The sequence below is a fragment of the Beta vulgaris genome, chromosome 2 (assembly GCF_026745355.1).
Source record: "Beta vulgaris subsp. vulgaris cultivar EL10 chromosome 2, EL10.2, whole genome shotgun sequence".
NCBI classification, from domain to species: Eukaryota; Viridiplantae; Streptophyta; class Magnoliopsida; order Caryophyllales; family Amaranthaceae; genus Beta; species Beta vulgaris.
Genome location: NC_079203.1, coordinates 50274916 through 50301108, shown reverse-complemented (window position 1 = coordinate 50301108; position 26193 = coordinate 50274916). Strand labels below are relative to the sequence as shown.

At 35.0% G+C, this 26193-nt stretch overlaps 1 protein-coding gene and 2 pseudogenes across 13 annotated transcripts; 2 read left to right on the top strand and 1 right to left on the bottom strand.

Moving 5' to 3' along the window:
* Positions 1-793: 793 nt before the first annotated feature.
* Positions 794-13885, top strand: LOC125495028 (putative disease resistance protein RGA3; annotated as a pseudogene).
* On the bottom strand, positions 8554-19771 carry LOC104907732 (pentatricopeptide repeat-containing protein At3g53170). Of its 13 annotated transcripts, none has more exons than XR_007271578.2 (4): positions 18865-19762; positions 15589-16684; positions 15267-15398; positions 8554-9039 (listed from the first exon to the last, which is right to left on the bottom strand). XR_007271578.2 is itself a non-coding variant. In XM_048639355.2 (3 exons), exons 1-3 carry the CDS (start codon positions 19174-19176, stop codon positions 15376-15378), a joined length of 1431 nt encoding a protein of 476 aa, XP_048495312.1. In that variant the 5' UTR covers positions 19177-19762; the 3' UTR covers positions 14902-15375. The 13 variants fall into 13 exon arrangements, 2 of the variants coding, with proteins under 2 accessions (XP_048495312.1, XP_048495310.1); XR_007271577.2 differs by having other exon boundaries at positions 8554-8931; XR_008968289.1 differs by lacking the exon at positions 8554-9039 and adding an exon at positions 13842-14485 and having other exon boundaries at positions 15267-15522; positions 18865-19771.
* On the top strand, positions 11661-13885 carry LOC104884053 (putative disease resistance protein RGA3; annotated as a pseudogene).
* Positions 19772-26193: the final 6422 nt, after the last annotated feature.

Genomic DNA, 26193 nt, shown 5'->3' with positions numbered 1-26193 from the left:
ATCACCCTCAATACGAGCAAATCCGAAAAACCATATTTAAAAAAAAAACGTAATCTGAATTCAATCCGAACATAGTTTGAGTCCAATCCTAATCACTAATCGGATTGGATTGGATTACATTGAATTTCGATTTTTAGCCGAATAACTTTCATTCCTATATTCAGTTATTGATGGAATTGAGTTATATCAGGAGTTAAATATAAGAAGAGGACTCAAACGACTGGAATTTTTTTTGAATCCATTGACATTTTGAAAGATTTGAAATTTGATTGTTATCCTAATGCGGTTATTGCATACATAATTTTATCAATTATTCCAGTTATTGTTGCATCCACAAAGAGAAGTTTTTCTCCAAGCATGATTTTGTTGAACTCTTCTTGTGCTCTACAATGTTACAAAAATGGCTTAATGGATTAGTGATGAAATCTATCGAAAATGATCTCTTGGAGAAAGAAGGATATGAAGAGTTGATTGATGAGTTTGCATCAACAAATGCTAGACGAACATCTCTTTTTAAGTAAAATATCTCTAATTTGAATTTTATTAGAATCGTAGTTATAATAAAAGTAAAGTTGTTTAAATTTGCTGCTTTTTGTTGTAAAAACAATCAAATATTTTATAGTAGTACATATTTATATGTATTTAAAGGTTGTTCTTATACTTATAATAGGGGCTCGTTTTATTATAAGGACAGGGCTATAAACAACTAAAAAACGACACTGACAGTAGCCGTTGACATTTAGTAGTAGTTTAAACATTAATGGTAAACTTAAGAGGTGGAAGGAAAGACAACATCAACAATACTTGAGATAGATATAAGGAAGTAGAGATGACTATGAAATGGATAAGAGAAGGATGGTGCATGAAAGAACTAAAACGACCTAGCTAGTTCCCGCGAAGATCACGGAAATAGGAAGATGGGTTCAAAAGGTAAAGAAAGATAATGTCACGAATTACCATTTTCGAATAAAGGGAGAAAACAATGGTCTAAAAAAATAAGTGCATAAATTTTTTAAAAAAATATAAGATCGTGCTTTATACAGCAAAAAAAAAAAAAAAATAAATACAGCGAAACATATATTAAAAGATTAACCTACCCTTTTTCCACCAAAAAACAAACTACCCGCCCTCACCGCGCATACCACGCCAACACAAACATCTCCCCACTCCTCCTCACCTGCGAGTCTGCATCAGCGTTCGCGAGCCGACGGTGGTGCTGCGCGGACCCAACCTCCTCCTATTTGTGCGACGCGCCGATCCGCCATCATCCTCTTACTTCTCGTGCGATGCATCGACGCTGGTCAATTTTTTATTTCGTCGGCAACTGCTCCTCGCCGGGAGCGTCGACCACCTAAGGTCAGTTTTCTTGAAATAACCTTCAATTCTTTTTTTATAGAAGTAAAATTACATTATTGTATGAATCATATTGATGAGATTTGATTTTATTCTTGAATTGGTTGTTCATTGAGATGTGTGGTGATTGTTTGTTTGAAGAGAATCTATACTATTGAATTAGAGCATGTTTGCTGAATTACCTACTGAATTAGAGCATGTTTGATTGTTTGTTTGCCGAGTTGACTATGTCTGAAAGTGATGGCACGATTTATTTGCATTTCCCGCAACTACAGATTTGTTATATGCTCTGTTCAGCCTCTTGCAACTTGCAGGAAGTACACATTATCCACTATCCAGTTTGTTTTCGTATTAGAGGATAAGTTTGACTTGGCTAACAAAGCCTATTCTCCAGTTTGTTGGAGATATACTTGATATCTCATATTCGGGTTCGGGTTCGGGTTCGGATTCGGTGGAGTTTGATGAAAACTCTACATAGTAGAGTTGAATCCTAACCTTATATTTTAAAATCAACGACTCAAATATTATGGAAAAAGATAAGGAAGGGGAGGATTTTTGGGGAAAATAGGGGGAGTTTTGGGAAAGAATATATAAACCATTGATTTTAAAATCAATGGCTATGATTTGTTAAACTCTACGTGGTAGAGTTATTTACTAACTCTACTGGATCTAAACTCCAACTAGAAATATGACTATATGAGTAAAATTTAGAGTCATGAGGTCACAACTCTATACATGGTGGTCTAGATGTCATCTATATATGTGGCAACTTGCAACTATGGAAAGCATTTTGTATGTAACTTAAAACTTAAAAGCACACGGAAACTCAGGAGCTATTGAGTATTGACTAGTCCTCAGATATGAACTATAGTTTTTTTTTTCTTAATCCTAGATAGAAAAATGAAGTATACAAATTATATAAAGCTTGTAAGAAAGTAGAAATCTAAAAGCAGGAAACAGAAATTCTTACTCTTTGATGATTCTTCCTTCCCTTAGACACACAATACCATTATCCAGTTCTTCCCTCTTTTCGTCTTGCCCTTCTATATCCTTAGAGTTCTTCTCCTTGTACACTCGACTCATCCCAGAATTGACTACATAACTCAGCTCATTGTCAAATAATGTACTGACAGGAGAGCCTGCAAGTCCATCCCTCAAACAACTGAAACTACTGCTTGAAAGTTGAATCAGAACACTCTGAAGTTGACTCCAACACATAATGATAAGTATCATCTGCCTGTTGAAAACCCCCTCTAACTGACTATGATGGATCAGCCTATTGGACTCAACACCAGCAGCATAGCAACTATTGTTGAGATCACCTGAGGCCTCTGTGGTTCCACCAAACGACGACAGCGTTTGACCAACAGGACGTGGGTAAGTCTCCCCAAGAGCATCATAGAATGATTTCTTAGTGGCTTGGAGGGCATGATAATCCTGCAAATTAGCAAGCCTACCATCCAAATCTTCTTCCATGAGAATATCATTCATAAACTTTAGGCAAGCATAAGGAAAATCCGGTATTCCTGGACTATCTTCATGGGTCTGATGATAAAAATCATTATTTATGTCATTTAAGGATATGGATTCTTCATGAAATCCATAGTTTTGAATATCATTCATAATTATATGATTTTGATCTTAATGCCGGAATTACAAGGTTATTGAATGCTTAAGTGGACAACCCCCTACTGTTGAAACCGAGCCTACCAAGTGGTAACATGAATTTAGTTCAAGTCTTTAATTATATTAATGAAAGCATAAAGTTATTGCTTGCCCTCTCATTTGTTAGGTGAAATAAGATAATTTTATTTTATTAAGCAGAGTATTGTTTTCTTTGTTCATGAATTGATTGGCTGCCATTAAGGAAGTTTTATAATTTGTATGGAAGGAATAGTGTACTACATGGTTGTGACCATATTAATATGTGAAATAGGACTTGAGAAACATTTACTTCTTTTTAATTATAATTATGATGGTATATCAGATGTCAAGTACTAGAGGAATAGAGAAAGATGTTGTATTAGCCAGAAAGATGGAAATAAAGGAAAAGACAATTACTTGACACTGATGCACCATCGGAGAAAAGTTATAATGGTCGACTTGGAAAAATAAATGATAGAAATCGAAAAGGTGTTACAGTCTGCAAGAGCTAGGGTTGCGAAGCTAGAGAAGAAGTTGTAGCCCCTACTAGTAGAAATGATCGAGGGAAAACTCATATGGAGGATTTTACTATCCCCAACTATGTAGGATATGTTGTTCCGAGATATTCTATTTCATAAAGGAACATGAGAATGATGATGAGGATCGAGTTGATGATAATGATGATGATATTGATGATGTAATGGGTGATAACGTAGGGGAGGAGGATGAGGAAGAACAAAACATACACAAAATTGATGACTGACAGTTGATTAAAGGGATAAATGGAGGACCTTCAGATCCCGATTTACTTATCGGTTCTCGCGCTCATGTTGCACACTACATATGGGTTGGTCGGGTTAGATGCACATCTTCCAATGCTTTTCTTTTTCTAATTTAATCCATGTATTCACTATTTCGTGCATATTAATAATAGCTTTTTCGTTCAATAGGATCGAGATTTGTTGACATGCCTCAATCGAAATGACCAGTTGTCTTTGTGAACTATAGAACAAGATGATGTTAAAATTCTGCTTGCAAAAACACAACTAAAACATTTATCAACTTGTATGTTTGAGCACGTAAATCTGTCTCTGATTTCAGTTTTCGTTGAGAGATGGTATCCTCAAACAAATTCATTTCACATGCCATTTGGAGAAATGGTCATCACTCTTCATGATGTATCTTATATACTCGGTAGGGGTGTTCAATGTCGGATACCGGATCCGATCCGATCCGAAAATCCTGATATCCGAAAATTTCGGATCGGAGGAATTGCGATCCGAAATTTTCGGATATCCGAACTTTTCGGATCGGATCACCGGGTTCTCGAATCGGATACCGGATTTTCGGATCGGGTTCGTTGAAATTTTTGAAAAATCCCGATCCGTATCCGATCCGAAAACCCGAAATTTTTTCCGGATACCCGATCCGAAATATCCGAAATCTTATAATCGGATCGGCGGGTTTTCGGGTCGGATATTTCGGATCGGATATTTTTGCACACCCCTAATACTCGGTGTATTTGTAGTGGGTAACCCTCTAATTACTGAGACTACTGGATCTGCGGTATCATTGATGAAAACCCACATGACATCTCTCCTACATATGTCCATGGATGAAATAAACAAAAATTGGAAGAAAGGTAACATAAAATTCAATGTTGTAAAATCTCAAGTGTCTAATCAAAATGTGAATCCAAAATACTGCAATAGGATTTTTGTTATGGTTGGTTGGTGTTACATTGTTTGTAGACAAGACTAATAAATCATAATGCAATGAATGAATATTTTTTTACCTTTTCTAATGAATTTAGAAGGGGTAAGTGGTTATTCCCGAGATGCTGCAACTTTAGCTTATATGTATCGTTAGCTCGGAAAGACATCACGATTTCAACCTAAGAAAATATGTGGTTGTTTAAAATTATTTCAGGTAAGAAATATATGGTTATTGATTGAATTATAATACATTTGAACTATATATTATCCTAAATTTTTTAATTTTTAATGATATGTGTATTTGTTATTTGAGTTAATAGGCATGTATATATGAATATTTTCCAAGATTTAGGCCAACGGAGAATGGGAATTGGGCGAAGCAACCCCCATATGTTGCAAAATAGATACCTGGAAAGATGAAAAAGACTAATGATGATTTACTAATATACAGAGTTGCGTTAGATTGCATGACGGTGAAAGGGGTTAATCAAATACTTAATCTTTCATTTTCTTAATTGTTTTTTTGAAATTACTTGTGTATCAACATATTTTATTTTAGGTAAGTAGGTTACTTGGACCCCTTTACAAGAGATCTGAGTAAAAATGTTCCAATTTCGCGATATTGTGGAATCATTCACTGTCGTCCATTACCGAGTCATACATGTATATTCGATTTTTAAGACAATTCGGATATATTTAAGTGATACCTCCATGTCCTTTTGTTCCTAATAAAGTTTATGAGGGAATTAATATACATAAATATGATTGTGTACGTGATCCGATGATTACAAATTGGAGAACATGGCAACAACATTTGATGCAACTTGGTACTCTCGGGTCTTTTCGTGCTCGTTACCGCAGAGGTTGCTGACAATTGCATAAGTTGTTTTAAGGATCGCACACATCCTAAAGTACAACACATCACAGAGCCATCTCCGATGCCTCAACCTATTCCATTCCATGAGATGCTTGATAGAGCGGTATAAGAAATTATATTAAATTTGTGATTTTTTATATACTTTGCAACAAATTCACAAGATATCTCATTACCATGTAATGCCAAAGCCATACACGATTTTTTTTATAAGTTGACGTATAAATGCACGTGTTGTTCAATTATAAATTGAACGACATTTTTAAATAAATATTTATTTAGATAATTGGGATTCATTATAAATTAATTTATAGAGAAAGTACATGATAAATGTTCAATAAATATTTTTAAAAGAATTTTATACCAAAATTTATTGATTTCTTTTTTTTCCAAGTAAACTTATTGATATATTTAGGAGGGATATTTAGAATTTTTTTTTTCTAAGTAAACTTATTGTTGTATACAGCTTCTTTTTTTTTGCTGTATATAACACTTATGTCATCATAAATAAATATTCACAAATTTAACATAATTTCTTATACCGCTCTATCAGGCATCTCATAGAATGGAGTAGGTTGAGGCATCGGAGATGGCTCTGTGATGTGTTGTACTTTAGGATGTGTGCGATCCTTAAACCAACTTATGCAATTGTCAGCAACCTCTGCGGTAAGGAGCACGAAAAGACCCAAGAGTACCAAGTTGCATCAAATGTTGTTGCCATGTTCTACAATTTGTAATCATCGAATCACGTACACAATCATATTTATGTATATTAGATCCCTCATAAACTTTATTAGGAACAAAAGGACATGGAGGTATCACTTGAATATATCCGAATTGTCTTAAAAATCGAATATACATGTATGACTCGGTAATGAACGACAGTGAATGATTCCACAATATCGCAAAATTGGAACATTTTTACTCGGATCTCTTGTAAAGGGGTCCAAGTAACCTACTTACATAAAATAAAATATATTGATACACAAGTAATTTCAAAAAGACAATTAAGAAAATGAAAGATTAAGTATTTGATTAACCTCTTCCACCGTCATGCAATCTAATGCAACTCTGTAAATTAGTAAATCATCATTAATCTTTTTCATCTTTCTAGGTATCTATTTTGCAACATATGGGGTTGCTTCGCCTAATTCTCATTCTCCGTTGGCCTAAATCTTGGAAAATATTCATATATACATGCGTATTAACTCAAATAACAAATACACACATCATTAAAAATTAAAAACTTTAGGATAATATATAGTTCAAATGTATTAAAATTCAATCAGAAACTATATATTTTTGGATTTTTTAACTAGAATAATACAAACTTTGAGCAGTTCGCTCGTAATAATACAACCTTTAGATTATCTTTTAATAATACAAACTTCATACCAAAATTACTACAACAAGACAAGTTTACCTGTGACCTTTAAAGCAGGTAAAAAAAAAACTTTTAAAGCTTTTTCTATCTCCCTTTCCTCCCCCACCCTTGCCCACCCGAAAAGACCCCTGACCAATCCACCACCTCCCCCACTAGTCCACCCCAGCTCGACCCCACCCCTGAAACAACCCCTTGCCTGAGACTCATTCGATTGCAGCGTCAAAATCGGCAGAAGTGGTGGAGGTTTTGCCGAGGGTTTCTTCAGAGACGATGGGTGGTGGCGGCGCTTCTTGTGGCACCCCATTTTTCGCCGGTGATGTGTAAGGCGGTACAAAGCTGGAAAGAGAAAGTGAGGAGAATGATGGGGCGAAGGTTTTCGGGGGAGAGGGAGGCTTGGTTTGGTTGCTTTTCAGGTTGGGGTGGCTGTGTTTGGTGGTTTTCGGAGGTGAGGAGGGGAGATGTGGTATTATCGGTGGTTGGGGTGGGGAAACGTGGTGCTTTCGAGGATAGAGGCGAGGAGACGTGGTGTTTTCAGGGGTGAGGGAGGGCAAGCGCGTGTTTCCCATGGTTGGGGAGGGTGGGGCGGCCAGCAATGTGTGGGTGGGGGTGGCCAATGCGGGTAGGGTGGGGGTGGCCAGTACGGGTAGGGTGGGGGTGGCCATTACGGGTGTGGTGGGGGTACGGTGGGCAGTATTGTGTGGTGGGGGTTTGCAGTACGGGTGGGGAGGGCAGACGTGGTTGGGGTGGCCGGTGGGGATGGGGTGGTCAGTTTGAGTGGGTAGGGGTGGCCGGAAGGGGGGGGGGGGGTGGAGGGGAAGTGAGGAAGAGAGAGAAAAAGATGAAAGAATTTTTTTTTTAACAAAATTTTAAAAACAACCAACGAGGTGGTGACACGTGTCTCTTTAGACCTGTTTATCAGGTTACCTCCGGTTTTGTCTTGCTGTAGGAATTTTGGTGTGAAGTTTGTATTATTAAAAAATAATCTAAAGATTGTATTATTATTAGTGAACCGCTCAAAGTTTGTATTATTCTAGTTAAAAAATCCTATATTTTTTGCTTGAAGTAATGTTAAACAACCACATATTATCTAGTTTGAAATGATGATGCCTTTCCGAGCTAACGATACATATAAGCTAAAGTTGCAGCATCTCGGGAATAACCACTTACCCTTTCTAAATTCATTAGAAAAGGTAAAAAATGTTCATTCATTGCATTATGATTTATTAGTCTGTCTACAAACAATGTAACACCAACCAACCATAACAAAAATCCTATTGCAGTATTTTGGATTCACATTTTGATTAGACACTTGAGATTTTACAACATTGAATTTTATGCTACCTTTCTTCCAATTTTTGTTTATTTCATCCATGGACATATGTAGAAGAGATGCCATGTGGGTTTTCATCAATGATACCGCAGATCCAGTAGTCTCAGTAATTAAAGGGTTTTCCACTACAGATACACCGAGTATATAAGATACATCATGAAGAGTGATGACCGTTTCTCCAAATGGCATGTGAAATGAATTTGTTTCAGGATGTCATCTCTCAGCGAAAACTAAAATCAGAGGCAGGCTTACGTGCTCAAACATACAAGTTGATAAATGTTTTAGGTTGTGTTTTTGCAAGCAGAATTTTAACATCATCTTGTTCTATAGTTCACGAAGACAACGGGTCACTTTGATTGAGGCATGTCAAAAACCTCGATCCTATTGAACGAAAAAACTATTATCAATATACACGAAATAATGAATACATGGATTACATTAAAAAAAAGAAAAGCATTGGAAGATGTGCATCTAGCCCGACCAACCCATATGTAGTGTGCTACATGAGCGCGAAAATCGATAAGTAAATCGGGATTTGAAGGTCCTCCATCTATCCCTCTAATCAACTGTCAATCATCAATTTTGTGTACGTTTTGTTCTTCCTCATCCTCCTCCCCTACGTCATCACCCTCTACATCATCAATATTATCATCAGTTCGATCCTCATCATAATCCTCATGTTCTCTATGAAATAAAGTATCACGGAACAACATATCTTCTTCTTCAAAAATATTATCATCTAAAAAAAATGTTGTATATAGCAATAAGTGTATTTACTAAATAAATTAATATAAAAAAATTTCATTCTAAATATCCCTCCTAAACATATCAATAAATTTACTCGGAAAAAAAAAAGAATATATTTATTGAACATTTATTAGGTACTTTCTCTATATGAATCCCAATTATTTAAACAAAGATTTATTGAAAAATGTCGTTCAATTTATGATTTTTCAACATGTGCATTTATACGTCAACTAATAAAAAAATCGTTCATGGCTTTGGCATTACATGGTAACGAGATATCTTGTGAATTTGTTGCAAAGTATATAAAAAATCACAATGACCTTTTGTCGAGACTGCTACTCTCTCCCTTTTCTTTCTTAATCTACATTCAACACAACTTGAGTTTTGCACTACTCACATACATAGTTGACTATTATATTCGTGTGTATATATATATCCTCTGTGTTTTTTAAGATGTAATATTTACTTTTTTTTATAGGGGTGGATTATGATAATTAAATGCCCCATCTTAAACAAACAGAGGAGTTGCTTAACATTCTTTTCCCGCGAGTTGCGACTAATAATACCATCAATCACAGGTCAATTGTTTCCCCAAAGAAAAGGCATTCTATCACATTTACCAGGAGTTACTTGTTACTTTGTTAGACGACCAACTTAATTAAAAGCTTAAGTTTATGGTTGATGCCCACAAATATTTGTATACTCTATCACTCCTCTTCACACGAGAGCTTGTTGGACTTGAAGTGTGGATGCGGCATGGACCCTTCTCATACCCAGCGCGAAATATTCCACTTGAAAGTGGGGGTGGATGAGATTCGAACTTGTGACCTTTGTGTCACGTTGGCTCTGATAGGATCCACTCAACCAAAATCTTAATCTTTGGTTGAGGCCCAGGAATATCGATTCGTGTTTTTCAATTATATCAGCAAATGGCCGACCACAAGTCATAGTTTTCAATCATCTTAAAGCAATGAATTATTGGACGTGAGTGAAACTTTGAGCTAGTCTTACGTAAACATGATCCATGCTAATATTATTGTGCACCAAGCCACCTATACGACGTAGTGACATTTTTTTCTTTTCATATAGTAACCTTTTACGATATAAAAGTTACACTTATCTGTTATTATCTAACATAGTGGCGGTCTTCTATACCGTCATTTTTTCAATCACCTGCCCTACCGTGCAACGAAGGTTCCTATGAGCAACTCAGTTGGCTTCGTGAACTTGATCTCGGTGACCCCCACTAGTCTCATTTTTACATCCGTTTATCATAATAAATTTTCATTTTGTGACATAGTAACTTATTTTTTCTTACATACTCACCCTTCAAAATCTATATCTATTCCTGTTTTACATAGTGACCCTTTTTTCATAAATCATATGAATTAGCATTGAGGTAAATAATTGTACTGTGGAGTTTAATTCTTCCAAATACTCGTATTATTCTTCAAATCTGTTCCTCATTTCCGTTCTAGCCTCGTACAATAAACTACAGACTGGATTGATTCATCCCTTTCTGCAATCTGCCATCACACCCCCTCTACCCTCCTCTTCTCTGAAACCCAAATATGCATAACAGAACATCCGTGGGAGTAGCTTTGTCTGCTGCTCAAACTCTGTTTTCTGCCCTACAATGTTCAGAACTGAAACAGATTTGCTCTTTCTTTAACAAGGAAACCCAACTTGTTGAATTCAAGCTTAATGTTGATATTGTCAAGGGGACGCTGATAAAAAAGACATTTCTGATCATAAAACACAACTTTACATTCAGCAACTCAAGGATGCTGTGTACAATGTGTACAATGCTGATGATCTGCTAGATGAGTTTGTCACCCTTGCTGAGCACAAGCAGCACATCAAGGGTGGCAAAGCCTCTAAAAAGTTGCATAGCTTCTTTTCTACTCACAATCCTCTTTTGGCTGCTCACAAGATGTCTCAAAAGGTTAAGAAGATTATGGAGAAGTTTGATGCTATTGCTAGCAATCACAGTAATTTTGGCTTTAGTGTTGACTCTCAGCGTATCACGAAGAGAAGGGAGGAGACTTGTTCTTATGTGTATGAGCGTAATATCGTTGGAAGAGAGGATGACGTGGAGAAGATCGTACCCTGTTTGTTAAACGATTCTAACATGAAAGAAAATGTTTCATTCTTGACTATTGTTGGAATTGGTGGGTTGGAGAAAACTATCCTTGCCCAACTTGTGTTTAATGATTCAAGGGTCAAAAGCGCATTTTCATTAAGGTTATGGACTTGTGCCTCTGATCATGATCGGGAACACGGATGTATAAGAGATGCTTCGTAAGATTCTAGCTTCAGCTACTGATCAACAGCATGAGTGATCCTCCAAAGATTTGGTACAAAGGCAACTTCGTGAAATCTGGCAACAGATACTTGCTTGTCTTGGATGATGTGTGGAATGAGAATCGCAATTAATGGCAAAAGCTCATAAAATTCTTATTGGGAGGTCAGAAGGGAAGTTCTATAGTGGTAACAACGCGTTCCCATGAGACAGCAATAATAGTAGGAGTTTGTCTGGTGCATGAACTACAAGGCTTGTCAAAGGGAAATTCGTGTCTTTTGTTTGAAGGGAAATTCTTGTCTTTTGTTTGAAAGAATAGCATTTGGTTTGCATTGTTTCCTAAAGACTTTGAGATTGAAAAGGAGCTGTTAATAAGCCTTTGGATGGCACAGAAATTCATTGTTCTCTCAGATGCAGGTCAGAGTGTGGAAGATGCTGCTGAGGTCTACTTTTCTATCTTGCTACGGAGATGTTTTTTTCAAGATATCAATCACGACGAGTTTCACGAGATTTACTCGTGTAAGATACACAATCTCATGCATGATATGGCTCAAAAAGTAGCAGGAAAGGAGATATGCATAACAAATTTTGTCGTCAACATGGATGAGAAAGTGCGGTATCTAGCTCTTGTGAGGAATAAATCTACAAAAAAATCCTTTACCAAGTCCCATATTACAGGCAACAGCTATTTTAAGTTGCAGCAACCATCTGTTGAGGCATTAGTAGCAAATTGGGTGTGCTTAAGGGTATTAGACCTGAGGTTCACGGGTACGAAAAGTTTGCCGGATTCAATAGGTAAATTGTTGCATTGTTTTTAGATGTTTCAATGAATTTTGATTTGGAGGTGCTCCCTAAATCAATTACAAAACTGTATAATCTAGAGACTTTGAAATTAACCAACTGCCGCAATTTGAAAGAGTTGCCGACAGATGTGATCGAGCTGGTTAAGCTGAGGATATTGGATATTAGTGAATGTTCTAGGTTGACCCACATGCCTAGGGGAATGAGTAAGTTGAGTTGTGTTCATACACTAGGGAGCTTTGTGGTGTAGTCGCCAAGTCGGAGAAAATTGCTTGATGAGCTAAGAGAACTCAAAGGTCTTAGGAGCCTAAAAGGTAAGCTTGATATCAAGATCAGTCCCCCTTGCAATAATGATCCAAAGATCAATGAAGGGGACATAAGGGGAGGAGCGTATTTGAGTAACAAAGAACATGTTAATGGCATCTCGATTATGTTTATTGGAATTGAGATTTGTGAAGAAGCATTGAGATTGATGGAAGAGCTGCAACCACATTATAATCTGAAGAAGTTACGGTTGTGTAAATATGATGGTATGAGAATGCCAAGTTGGGCAAGGGGAAATAAGTTAAAGACTTTTCTCCTGAATCTCATTGCCTTGGAACTTACAGAATCAAGAATCAAGTACATGACTTGCCTCGGAAATCTGCCCAATCTGAAATCGCTTCTGCTTCGAGAAATTGGTGTACATAATTGATTATAATTTTGCATCAGCAGCTAGCTGTGAACCGACTTCTTCAACAACAGTAGGATTGTCAACTAGAGTGACACCATTGTTGTTTCCATCTCTAGAGGAACTTACATTAAGGTCTCTTCCGAAGTTGCAAGGGTGGAGGAGATCGAGGATAGGGGTGGAAGATGATGATCGTCTCCTCAGTGATAACGGTTGCAGCATGGAACCAAAACTGCTTCCTCAATTGAAGATATTGGTCATATCTAAAGGCCCAGGTTTGGAGTGTACTTTGTTGTTTCCCGTCTTGGAAAGATCAAATCTCAATTTCAACAAAAGACTGCAAATAAGAAGCACCATTTCTCATGCTAAAGAATTAGGGGATGAGAAAGTGGAGGCCATGGCCAGTCCTTTCTCATTCCCTCCGTCGCTTGACATTGAGCAGCCTCCCGCAGCTACTGAATTTGCCCATTTGGATGCAGTTCTCAGAAGCCCTCGAACTCCTTAGAATTTATGGTTGCAATGCCTAATTGGATGCCCGAACTCACATCCCTCAAAAACTTCGATTTATTTTCTGCTCACCATGCCTCAAAGAAAGATGTCATGATCCGACACGGGAAGACTGGCCTTACATCCAAAACGTCCCTTTTGTTGCCAATCCTTCTGTAATAGACTAGCCTTAGGAGGACAAGGGTACTTTTGGTAATAACACACTAATATTATGTTAGCTTGGTGAGTAAGGCAAGTAGGCTATAAATAGAGGAGATTAGGGATAGAAGAGATTATCAAGAAAATATTGGAGGAGTTTAGTTTAGTTGTTAGCTTGGGAGTGTGACCAAGTCACTCGATGGCAAATCTATCTTTCGTTTCTGTAATTTTCATTATTATCAATCAAAATCAACTTTATCTCCTTTTATTCTACTGTCCACCATATCCAGTTTCTTACACCTTCATAGGCAAATTAAAACTCTCCTCCAATTAAAAAAGGCTACAGCACTAACAACCCACAATGGAGACCAACATGAAGCAGAAGTGCTGAACAACACAACCAAAACACAAACACGACAACGGGAGACCACTGCACTAGCAAGCTAAGTAGCCAACCATCCAGCCGGTGTTAGTCAATTTCATACATACAGCACCCCGACGTGAGACGTGACCCTCGCATAATTAGAGTCCTTAGGTACAAAGATAAAGATCTGCATACTTCGTAGAAGACAAACGTGAGCCAATGATGAGCAACACCATTAGCCAACAGATATTAGCCAATAGCCATATTTCTCTTAATCAAACTCTAAATGAGTAGTTTCTCGATCCCATTGCCTTGAGTTTCAACTTCGAAACACGTATCAGAATCAGATTCTGCATTCCCAAGCAATTAAGGCCCTTCCTTAATAGAAAGCAACTCGACAAAGGGAGCTCTAAATTTGATAGAAAAGTCAATGTCCAAAAGCCCCTTGTCTCAGTCTTCTCTGAAAAACACCACCACCACTCACCAGCTGCAATTGCAAAGTGAGAATTATCATTCTAAGCACGCATCCCATCAGTATTAGTGTTCAACTCGTCCTTAGAATATGACAAGGAATATGTCTGTTCCGATCACCAAACTGAAAATCATGATATATTGATGTGTAACTCCGCACAAAAGAATCTGGGATGACTCACAGCCTGAACAGAAATTACAATAATCTCAGCACACTAAGGCGCCATACAGCATTCGCAAAGAGCCAAAGATGATACTCCATTGCAGGGCGACCACACATTCTTGATTATTACCAGATTTTAATTATCTAGCTACCTTGTCTTCAGTTTAAGTGGGCATTCAATTTTAGTGAGATATACATTCAACTTAAATAGAAAGCTTCATAATAGATAACTAAAAACTAGTACTTATCAAGACCACACATCCAATCTAGCTACCTCGTCTTTAGTTTAAGTGAGCTACACTAGAAAATGCAGTAAAATGGTTTAACTGCATCAGGTCTGCCACCTAAAATTTTTCAAACAAGCCAAGTCAATCATAATCCTTTCTTGACGATGAAATTGCAGCATATTAAAGCCTTAAATACTTCAGACATTGCAAGTCCGCAAATAGGAAATGTGATCATAGAGTTAAATGGGTTCCTTATAGCTCACTATTCGTAATTTAAGTATCTAATACATTCAGTATACGTAAAATCAACCTCCACACAGTAACAATAAGAAATGATTGATAAGTCAGCAATTGGTAAAATTTTATCAGGGAAATTGAAGAAAGCAAGGTAAACTCAGATGATTGCACAACCTCAGATACCATTTTTTATGCCTTTGCACTCAGCTTGCAGTTTGCATAAAAATCTCTAACTCCAGGATGATGGTTCTCAAGTTATGAGTAAATAGTGCATATGATGTTACTATTAGCTAGCTATGCCAAAATAGATACAGAAATAACAGTGCAGAGAATTATTACCAGCAAGTCAGCAACAGCTTGCAGTCGCAAAGCTCTCCATCATTGATTTATTGCACTAACTGTGGTTAACAAAGAACATTATCCCACAGTAGGCACCCAGAGAAATAAACTAGCACCCAAGCAGCACAGGTCCTGAGTGGAAAGCACAGAGAATTTCACTTCATGAAACTTCTGTTGGAAGGTTATATCATACTTCCTCTGTTTCTTTTGGATGCAACATTTGCCTTTTTGGTTAGTGGATTTAAAAGTGTTGCATCTGCAAAACCGAAGGTTGTATATATATGAAATGACCCAAATGACTTACATAAAGATAGAGACAGACCTGAGCGGGTTTGCATGGACAGTATCTTTGCCTTTATGTTTTCTGCAGCTTCAGTCATCCCATTAGCATTGTATGCTTGTGTCATGGTGGCAAAGGTTATATAGTCTGGCTCACAATTCTTTTCCTTCATTTCTAAAAATAACTTGTTCATTTGATCAATGTTGCCTGCCCGACCATAGGCACTGATGACACAATTAAAGAATGTAGTATCCAAAACCACATTAGAGTTCTCAATTTGCCTTAGAATTGATTCCACTCTGAACAACTTTCCAGCATTACTATAAGCATCAACAAGCGAGCAATAGGTAATGGAATTAGGTTTCATCCCCTGATGCTTCATTTTCAAAAAAACTTCATCCATTTTCTCAATATTACCAGCCCGTCCAAATACATCTATCACGGTATTGAAAGTGACAACACTTGGCGAGAAGAATCTTTTTCTCATGAATTCCAGAACTGACTCCATTTTCTGATACATGCCTGCTCTCCCATATGACCTGATTAAAATGTTAAAGGTCCTCACATCTGGGCTTATCCCCATCAGCTGAAACTCTTCATATGACCTCTCCATTTTCTCTATTTGCCCACAATTACCATATCCCGAAATGAAAGAGTTCATTGTGAAAACATCTGGACGGCATGCACCACTATCAATCATGTCACATAATAAGCTTTCCATCATATCGAATAATTTAGCCTTGCCATATCCATCTATTACAGTGTTATATGTAATTGCACTGCATTCTATACCCAGATATGACATCTCAGCAAAAATCTGATTTACAAGATCAAAACGGTGGTGCTTAACACAGCAGCTAAGTAGTATTGAATATGTATAAACATCAGGCTTACAGTCGTACACAGATTTCATGTCATCGGTTATTGAAAATGCTTGGTCAAAGAGGCCACATGTCCCATAAGCACTAACCAACGCAGTGAAAACATCGACAGTAGGCCGAAGGCCATCAGACAACATCACCTCAAAAAGCAAGCCAGCTTGCTCCGCCTTTCTACATTTGCCAAGCATCATTAAAAGCTTTGTGTATGTTTGACATCTTGGTTGATACCAATGCTGTTTGCGAAGCAGTCCAAAAATCTACGAGAGTGTCTTTGTTAGACATGATGCAATAGAAAAGATGTGATTAGGTAAAAACAATGTGTAAGCAGTCCATAGAAAATATGAGCCTAAGAATATAATGATGTAGAGTCATAATTTGTCACAAAATCTAAATAATAAATGTTTATCAAGCAACAAAAAAAATGCAAGAATAAGGAAGGAAAGCTGGCCAAAACCACAGTGGTCCACAAAAAATGGCAAGTTATCAAGCAAGGCGAAGAAGCAGAAGACCAGGTTACATTCAAGCATAAAGATGAGCATCACTTTCAAACTCTTAATTGGAACATATTTCATCGGACAATAAGGCTGTTCTGGTTACTATTTTGGACACGTTAACCACAAATCTCAATTCGTTGTTTACTAAGAACAAATACATTTTTACGTGGAAACACACTTTGAATAATAATTAAATGTTGGCTATTCAGACAACAATTAGGAAATAATTAACAAGCAAAGTAAAGACATTGCAGCACAAGAAAGAAGAAACAAACAATAATTACAAAAAACATTTTTACACATAAACCCTTAGAATGGGAGGGAGGAGAAAGACCAACGGGAAAGCTTGTTTTCCGCTAATCTACATTGACTCAATCTCGTAGTACAAGCACGTCATTTTGTGAAAAAGTAGTCACAGTATTTGACAGAGATGGGGTTGCTACTAGGTTGTTGCTGACATAATTCACCACACGACGCATCAACAGACTACATCTATCACTTGCTGCTAACTTTTTCCTTCTCAAGCTCAATGAAGCAAGGGATACTGTTCTTGTAACTTCCTTTTACCCCAATAAGGACATCAACCAAGAGTTTTCTCCACTTCAAACATATGGTATACTTGTTTAACTAATTTGGTTAGTTAAAAGATTGAAAGTTGATAGAATTACTCTAATGTTCCCCATCATTGATCCGTTGAGCTAATGATAGCCAATTCATCAATCTATAAGTACATATACAATCCCACACGGACACACGGTTACTTATTTATGATATTATGATCAACGCTGGCTCCAAGGAGATAGCATAAACAGGCCTGCCAATTGGATAAAAAACAACCAAAGTTGCAACATTTCAGATCCTTTTGCTATATTGCCATCTCTAATTATCTTTCTCAACCTCTACCTCTTTTCTACCACTCGCATTCATAACTGTAACTTATAGCCTTAGTCCAAACTGAGAAAATCTCAATTCATCACCCAAATGTAGAAACTTTGTACATCAATATACATTTTCATAAATTAAATGTTTATTATACTAAGTCTTACATGTCAAATGTTAAGTCATCATTTTTTTTTTTGGTATATAAAAACATGTTTAAAAGAAGGAAACTGACGCTCAAATAAGATGAAATGTTCACATACAAAGCAAAACATACTATAGTTCCGACTTCGGCCAATTGACAAAAGTGGTAAAAAAAAGTGACCCTCAATGATAAATTGGTTAAAAAAAACTTGCTTCAACGATAAATTGGTAAAAGAAATTGAGCTCAGCGACAAATTGGTAAAAAAAAATAAGCTCAAACGACATTTAAGTAAATAAAACTAGTTATTAGCCCCGGGTTATCCCCAGGTAAGAAAAAATTTCATTTATTAATATAATAATTTATGATAATAATACTAAATACAACTTAGTCGATTGGTTAAGACTTTAGTATATGTACTTAGAGGTCTCATGATCAAACCCTGTACTTTGCAATTTCTAAAAAAAATTATTGTACATAGATTACATTACATGATGCCTTTTAATATATTTGTATAGATGAGGTTTGACGACAATTTGGTGAATAAAATGAATTCCTAACGATAATTTGGCCATATTTTGTATAATTTTTCAGCTTGATCAACATTCAATACGTACATTTACATATTTTTTATATAGATTTTTCGTATTTTATCTAATTAACTTCTCTTATCTCTACACACTATTTACCCAATTCTTAATAAAATCTTATAAAGTGTAAGTTTTGATCAAGTCGGAAAATTATAGAAAAAAATTAGCCCTAAATATCACCGGAGGTCAATTTTTTTTACCAATTTGCGGCTAGGGCAATTTTTTTGATCAAATTGTCGTTAAGGGTAATTTTTTTTTTACCAAATTGGTCAATTGGCCGTTCGACTTCAGACAGATAAAAAAAAAAAAAAAAAAAAAAACTTCCAGATTACCTTAAGAGCAGAGTCCCATTTAAGGTGGTGTATAGCATCATCTAAGGCTTCCAAAACAGCTTTTGGCCATAAATTCTTATACTTTCTTGAACCAGCTTTACTCTCAATAGCTTTAATGGCGGCATCAGTCCATAACATCTTTGATAATTCCTTCTTCGACATTGCTACCTCGGTCTTCTTTGCTACTACACGCAATTCAGATGGTAGAATTCTTCTTCCTTCATTGACGCATTTCGTCGAACATATTGAAGGCAGAAAAGAAGACGATAACCAGGTGGATGATTTCAGTGAATCTACAAGTAAAATATCCATCGAAAATTTGAAGTTTTTTTTGGAGAGATATTTGGGTGATTTGTGGAGAGATTAGGGGATTAGAGCGCGCGTTAGTTTATTGTGAGTAATGGATGGATTTTGTAAGTTCGGTGATTAACGTCGTTATTTCTGTATTGGCTTTGGGCCTTATAGTCCGAGAAAGGAAAACAAGGAATATACAGGATTTTGAGTTCGTTGGGTTATTTCAGATTTGAGAATCACATATCCCATTCTATGAATTTGAAAACTAACCCTCCTCATAGTCATATCCACCCACAATAAATAGAGATGGTCAATAGTACGGGTCAATTCACTCTAATCCACCTTGTGGATCGTATGGGTCGAGCCTATGAAAAGCGTGGTCTAGTTCGGCTTCAACCCTGAAATTTGTGGGTGGATCATAGGCCGGATTTTTTAGACCCAACCCATGAAAGCTTGCTATTAAAATCGCCTAATCATAACCATGAAACCGGCTCAGCACAATCCATAAATCGAACCAACCCATTCCAAGTAATTGTTCAACCAAATTGTATATATTTTAATCAAATTGCATATATTATAATTCAATCAAATTTAAAAATATGAAATAATTATTCCTTAATATTAATAGTTGTATATATTTTAATTAATTTTAAGAGTTTTATGTGACAATAATGAAATACTTCAATGATAAAATAATTTTGAAAAAAAAATCTTATGTCGTCCCGCTAGGCCCACGAACCACCAGAATCGCTTCCCGAACCGTGAAAGTCGATGATAGACCTGTGTGGGCCAAGATTTTTCATCCTACAAGCTAGCCTGCCCAACCCATGAATTTCACGGTCCAATCTTGTATCATAAAATCTTCACCCGGCCTGCACTAGTGGCCATCACTCATTCTACCTACACCGAAAATCAAGAATCATCTCATTACTCCTATACTGCTTCTAAAAGCTAAAGTGATGAGCATATTTTTGTAAAAGTGGCGGATCCAGCGTGGGTTCAGTGGGTTCAACTGAACCCACGCGGATCCCGGAAAAAAACAGGAAGAAATTGGATACCAAATACCCTTTTTATAAAAAACACGCGCATAATATTAAACATATGCAATTGTGGCTCAGTGGTAACCTTGTGCTCTTGAGCGTGCTTGCTTGCAAATGAGGTCGCAGGTTCGATTCTTTAAATGGGGGGTTTTATATCATTTTCTTTTTTTTTTCTTTTTTATTCTCCCTTTGTTTTATGTTTTTCTCGCTCATCTTCTTCCTTATGTTTAGCATATTTAAGATTTCAAAGTCAATGAGAAAGGCAAGCAAAATAACACTGTTAAATATTTTACACTTTATCTTCTTTTATTTTTTAGCTCTCCTTTTTATCTAATATATAAAATCTTTCCTTCCCACCAAGTAAAAATAATAGTAGATAATGAATTTGGTTTAATTTCCATTCTCTTCCTATTTCCTTTGCTTAAGCAATAAATTAAACATGTACTAAGTAAAATTAGTCAAAACTTCATTGTGTCGAATGTCGATCACTTGATTCACTAATCATATATTTATATGATATGTAATGAGAAGTGTGTTAAAATGTGAAGGATTAATGTTATATATATTTTTAAAATTTCTAAATGTGCATGTTATAAACTAAAAGTGCAAATATTAATTTTTTACATAGAGAATTTTATACATCACTTTTAAACAAAATTCGTAACAGAGCTCAATATCACCAAGAATGCAAATAGCTTATTAGTGTTATCATCGTGTTGATTTGTTGTTAAGTACCCATTTTAGATTTCATATTTGTGGTAGTTGCTAATATATTTTTTTTTTCATGTTTTATATCATAGATATATAGTTATTTCTTTGTAATGTAACCAACAATGAAAGTTTCGTTAAGTATAATGGTTGAAAGTTTTCTTTTTCTTTAAAAATTGTAGCTCTAGATAGTAAAAAGTAATTTAGGATTTATGTTTGAACAATTTCGAACCCACGTGGGTCATTTTCTGGATCCGCCACTGTAATTTTGTTGATAACTAGTATTCGTATATGATAACAATAAGAGTCTATGCAGTATTTTTGTAGACTTGATTTTTGGAAGGCACTTGCATACGTCGCGTTAGCTGAGCCCTGTCCATGTCATCAGAGTCACAAATCAAAATTATGAAAGTGGTGCTTGAATGTTTTATTAAAAATATTTTCTTCTTCTTGCCTTCTTATATAGCCATTGTTGCTATACTGTTATTTGGAATGCGAACTATATATAGTACTTTATTAAACGATTAGATAGTTGTTAATCTATACAAGTGAAGTTGCTAGTTTAATCAGTATTTGTCCTAAACATTGATTAAATCCATCTAAATCTACCTTTGTCGCTTCTCTTACAGACACCCACTTGTTTCTGGCCCCCGGACAACCCAACCTCTTACGGCCCGTTTGGTAGTTGGTCATAAATGGTGGTAATGGGAATGAATTTGTGTGTAAATTTGTGAAAAATATCATTGTCCATTACCATGGTAATGCTAATTTATCCTAAAGTGTCCACTTTCCTTCTTGAATTTTCATTCCCATCCAATACCACTTTGTAGGGTGGTAATGAGTGGTAATGAAAATTGCTTCCCCTTGGAGACAAAAACACAAGTTTAGGGGTGAGATTGCTTGTCCATGGAGAAAAAATGCCTCCCCATGGAGATTTTAAGGGTGCTTCCCTGATAAAATTACACTTAAAATTCATTCCCATTACCGCAATTTATTAACGACTACCAAACGGGCCGTTATGGTATGAATGTCGCGCATCTCTACATGAGCCTTAGAGGGGAGTCTTAGGCTGGGTCTTTACAAGACTCGACAATATTGTTAAGGAGTCTTAAGCTGGATTTTGTTATTCAAGACTACACTCAAGACTCCACCATGCAACTGATAAGTTAAGACACCCACTAAAACATGCCACCTGTCCCCTCTTTTATAAAATACTGCGTTTTACATTCAACTAATTATTTATTGGTAATTATCCAAATTTATTACATTTTCATACGGTAATATAATGCTATTTAAATAAAAAATAGAATGCATAAAATAAAGTTAAACTATTGCGGAATGAATATGGAGAGAGGATAACGAATAAAGTATAAAATTGGAATGAGTCTGAAGTGAGTATCTAAACCAATATATTAAAAAGTGTGCATAAACAAAAAACTGTACCACGTGGCACTCTACCTAGGGAGTTTTAGTTGTATAGGGTTTGATCACAAGACATCAAGTACATATACTAAAGTCTTAACATTAGGCTAAGTTGTATTTGGTGTTATTATCATAAAGTATTATATTAATAAATGGAAATTTTCCTTACCCGAGGCATAATCCGAGCCTAATAACTAGTGTAAAATTAAAAAAAATAATGAATAGCTAATGCCTAATATTTAACACGATATGAAGTTTGGAGTTGAGTATGAGGAATAAACTCACCCTCATAATAAATTGCTCCCAAGCTCCTAACTCCTCAAAGCTCTTCTCCGGACAATCAACAACATAAACTACTCGTCTCATGGCTAGAAACTCGAATTTGCTTGCTTGTTAAGTTGTTAGAAATCCTTCGCCAAACTCCACGCATGGAGCATGTAAAACCAACTCCTCCTCCCACCCATGTGGCCATGTCCCAACACACCACAATCACTTTCCACATTCGGCATCCAATGACTCATACGTCACTTCATCAAGAGAGCCTCATGGCACAACCTCCCCACAAAATCTTAACCCATGGAAGCAACTTCTCATATAATATTACTACCTCCGTTTCATATTAATAGTTACACTTTCACTTTTGACACTATTTACAAATTTCCCGTTGATCATCATTTGTGATTTATGGTTAAGAGAAAATATAATCATGTGATCTTGTTTGATTCGTCTCGATATGTACGTAGTTTTAGAATATCGACTTTTTATATTTTTTACAAATACAAAGTTAGAGATATAAAGGTTCAAAGTATTGCATCGACATGCATGAAAAGTGTGAGTGTAACTATTAATACAAAACGAAGGTAGTACATAATAGGGGGCATTCCCTTTTCATATTATATTACATAAAGATGTTATTTTATCCCTGTGTACTATTATTAGTATTTATATCTATACAAATATATTAACAACTTGTTTGGTAGAAAAATTTGGAAGGAAAAGAAAATAAGTGAAAAGAAATTTGTTACTTCCCAATATTTGGTTCATTAAAAAAAAATTAAGTGAAAGGAAATAGGAGGAATTGGAAGGAAATACTCTTTAATAAAATTTCACTTTCATCTCCTCCCAAAAGTGGGGGAATTTGGAAGAAAAGAGAAAATTTATACCAAATATGAGAAGTTAAGGTTTTTTTCCTTTCTCTCCCATTCTTTTCTTTTCTCTTCCCTTCCTTTCTCTTCTCTTCCTTTACTAAAAATGAACCAAACACACTGTAAAAGGCGTGCGTGACAATGTATACACGCCACGTGACACCTCTGTTACTACACTAGAATTGTCCAATATGTACATAAGTTATGTCAATTGACAAAAGTAAAATTAGCTTGCAACAATATTTGAACCCATGATCTCTTGATATTATACATGACACAATTACCATCTCGACCAACTTTTAATCATGTTTTAAGTGTCCACATTATTATATTTGTACCTTTTAAATGTTGAGTTTTCTTTAATATACTCCCTCTGTTTCAAATTATAAGGCATTTAAGCTAAAAAATTTTGTTTCAAAATATAAGGCGTTTTACATTATCAATGTAAAATTAAATGCAATTTTATACTATCAAGATAAGATTATAGGTTATTTTCTATTATCAACACGATATTTAATGTCAATTCTTATTACCTATGCAAATCTAACTAAAACTAACTAAATTCTTAATATGCGTAAAAGTGGTTTACATGCCTTATAATTTGAAACGGATGGAGTATCTTAATAGAAATGGAAAAAAATGCACATCGCACAAACCCCAATATCCTAACCTCGGCCTTGTTTGATAATAATGTCATTAGGCTATGTAAATTGTAAAGGTTTTTACATCCAATGAGGCAATGACACGAGTCACCACCACTAAGAACCACAAATTTGGATAGTGATGATATAGAGAGAAAAAAAATGACAAGTTAAAAAAAAAATCGCATCCATTTTCAACATTTGTCTTACTACTTTGTCATCTCTATTGCCAACTCAATAGAAAAATATTTATAATTTTTATATTTATACAAATCGTAATAGCGGTAATAGAATGTTATAAGCTACATATATAGTCAAAAGGTTATTGGATAAAGTAATAAACCAATAAAAAAGATAGCTTAACAATTAAACAGAATATAACAAATTAAATAAACAGTACCATACTTAAAAAATTTGTTTATGATTCTCCAGTCCACCAGAACCACACAACCCTAGACTCATATGACATTATGACATATCTTCGATTTGGTTGCACCTTGCGGCGACCATTCGCGCATCTCGAATAACAATTTGACGTGGTTAATTTATTCGTCTTTGTATCTTCAACGCTACTTTTATTATTGTCCCATTAGCCATTTGCCCTATTTAATGAATTTTAAGGGTCGGTTTGTTTTTGGCATAAAATAGCTAAATTAAACTAAATTAAGGGTCTGTTCTCCCCAGCTTATTTTCAGTTCAGTTCAGTTCAATTTAGTTCAGTTCAGTTCAGCTCTTGACAATACTTTTACTCTCACATATCACTATTCATTTCAGTTCAATTCAAATCAGTTCAGATCAGTTCAGTTCAGCTATTTTATGCCGAAGAGAACATGCCCTAAAATGATTGTAATTGAATTAAACTGAATTGAACTAAAGTAATTGTAATTGAATTGAACTGAACTAAAATAATTGTAATTGAAATGAATTGAATTTAAATAACTGTAACTAAATTGAACTGAAGTGATTGTAACTAAATTGAGCTGAACTGAACTTATTGTAACTGAACTGAATTGAATTAAATTATAATTTATAGTAATAATAATAATAAATAAATTAAGGTCCATTCGATATTAATGTGGTATTCTTTTTTTAGTTTTTTGATATATGTCATATAATGAATAAAATTTATTGGAAACATGATGATGTTGAAAAACTGATAACTAAAAAGTGAAAAATCACTTTTTCTAGTTTCCTATTTTTGATTTTTAGTTTTCAAAAAAAAAACTGACAAATGAAAAAAAAAACAATAACGAACCGATTCTTTGAAAAATTAAGGGGGCGTTTGGTTGGAGGGTTTCAAGAAAGCGAAAGGGAATTGAGTTCCTTGTTTCCCTTTGTGAGTGTTTGGTTAGTGTGTTTTTTCAAACCCTTTACCCCTTTTTCTTATTAGGATTACCCTCCTTTCCCTTAGATTGATTCTCCACCACCCCCAAGGTTTGGGATTACCCCATATCCCTCTAGCATGAAATTATTATTATTATTATTATTATTATTATTATTATTTTTATTTTATTTTTTTTATTTTTATTTTTATTTTTATTTTTATTTTTATTTTTATTTTTATTTTTATTTTTATTTTTATTTTATTTTTATTTTTATTTTTATTTTTATTTTTATTTTATTTTTATTTTTATTTTTATTTTTATTTTTTTTTTTTATTTCTTTTTATTTTTATATTTTTTTTTTTATTTTTTTATTTTTATTTTATTTATTATTTTTATTATTATTATTAATATTTATTATTATTATTAATATTATTATTTATTATTTATTATTTATTATTATTTATTATTATTATTATTTAATAATAATTATTATTATTTATTATTAATATTACTATTTATTATTATTATTTATTTATTTTCATATTTATGATTATTATTTAATAATAATAATTATCATTGTTATTTATTACTCCCTCCGTTTCCTAAAGATCTTCCCACTTACTGTTCCTACAGATACCAAGGAAAATCAAGTTGTGTGGGGCTTGGTGTGAGTAAAGTAGTAGAGAGAAAGGGGTTAAGATAAATAAACAAATAAAAAGGGGTTAAAGTAGGAGAGAGAAAGTGAGTAAAATTG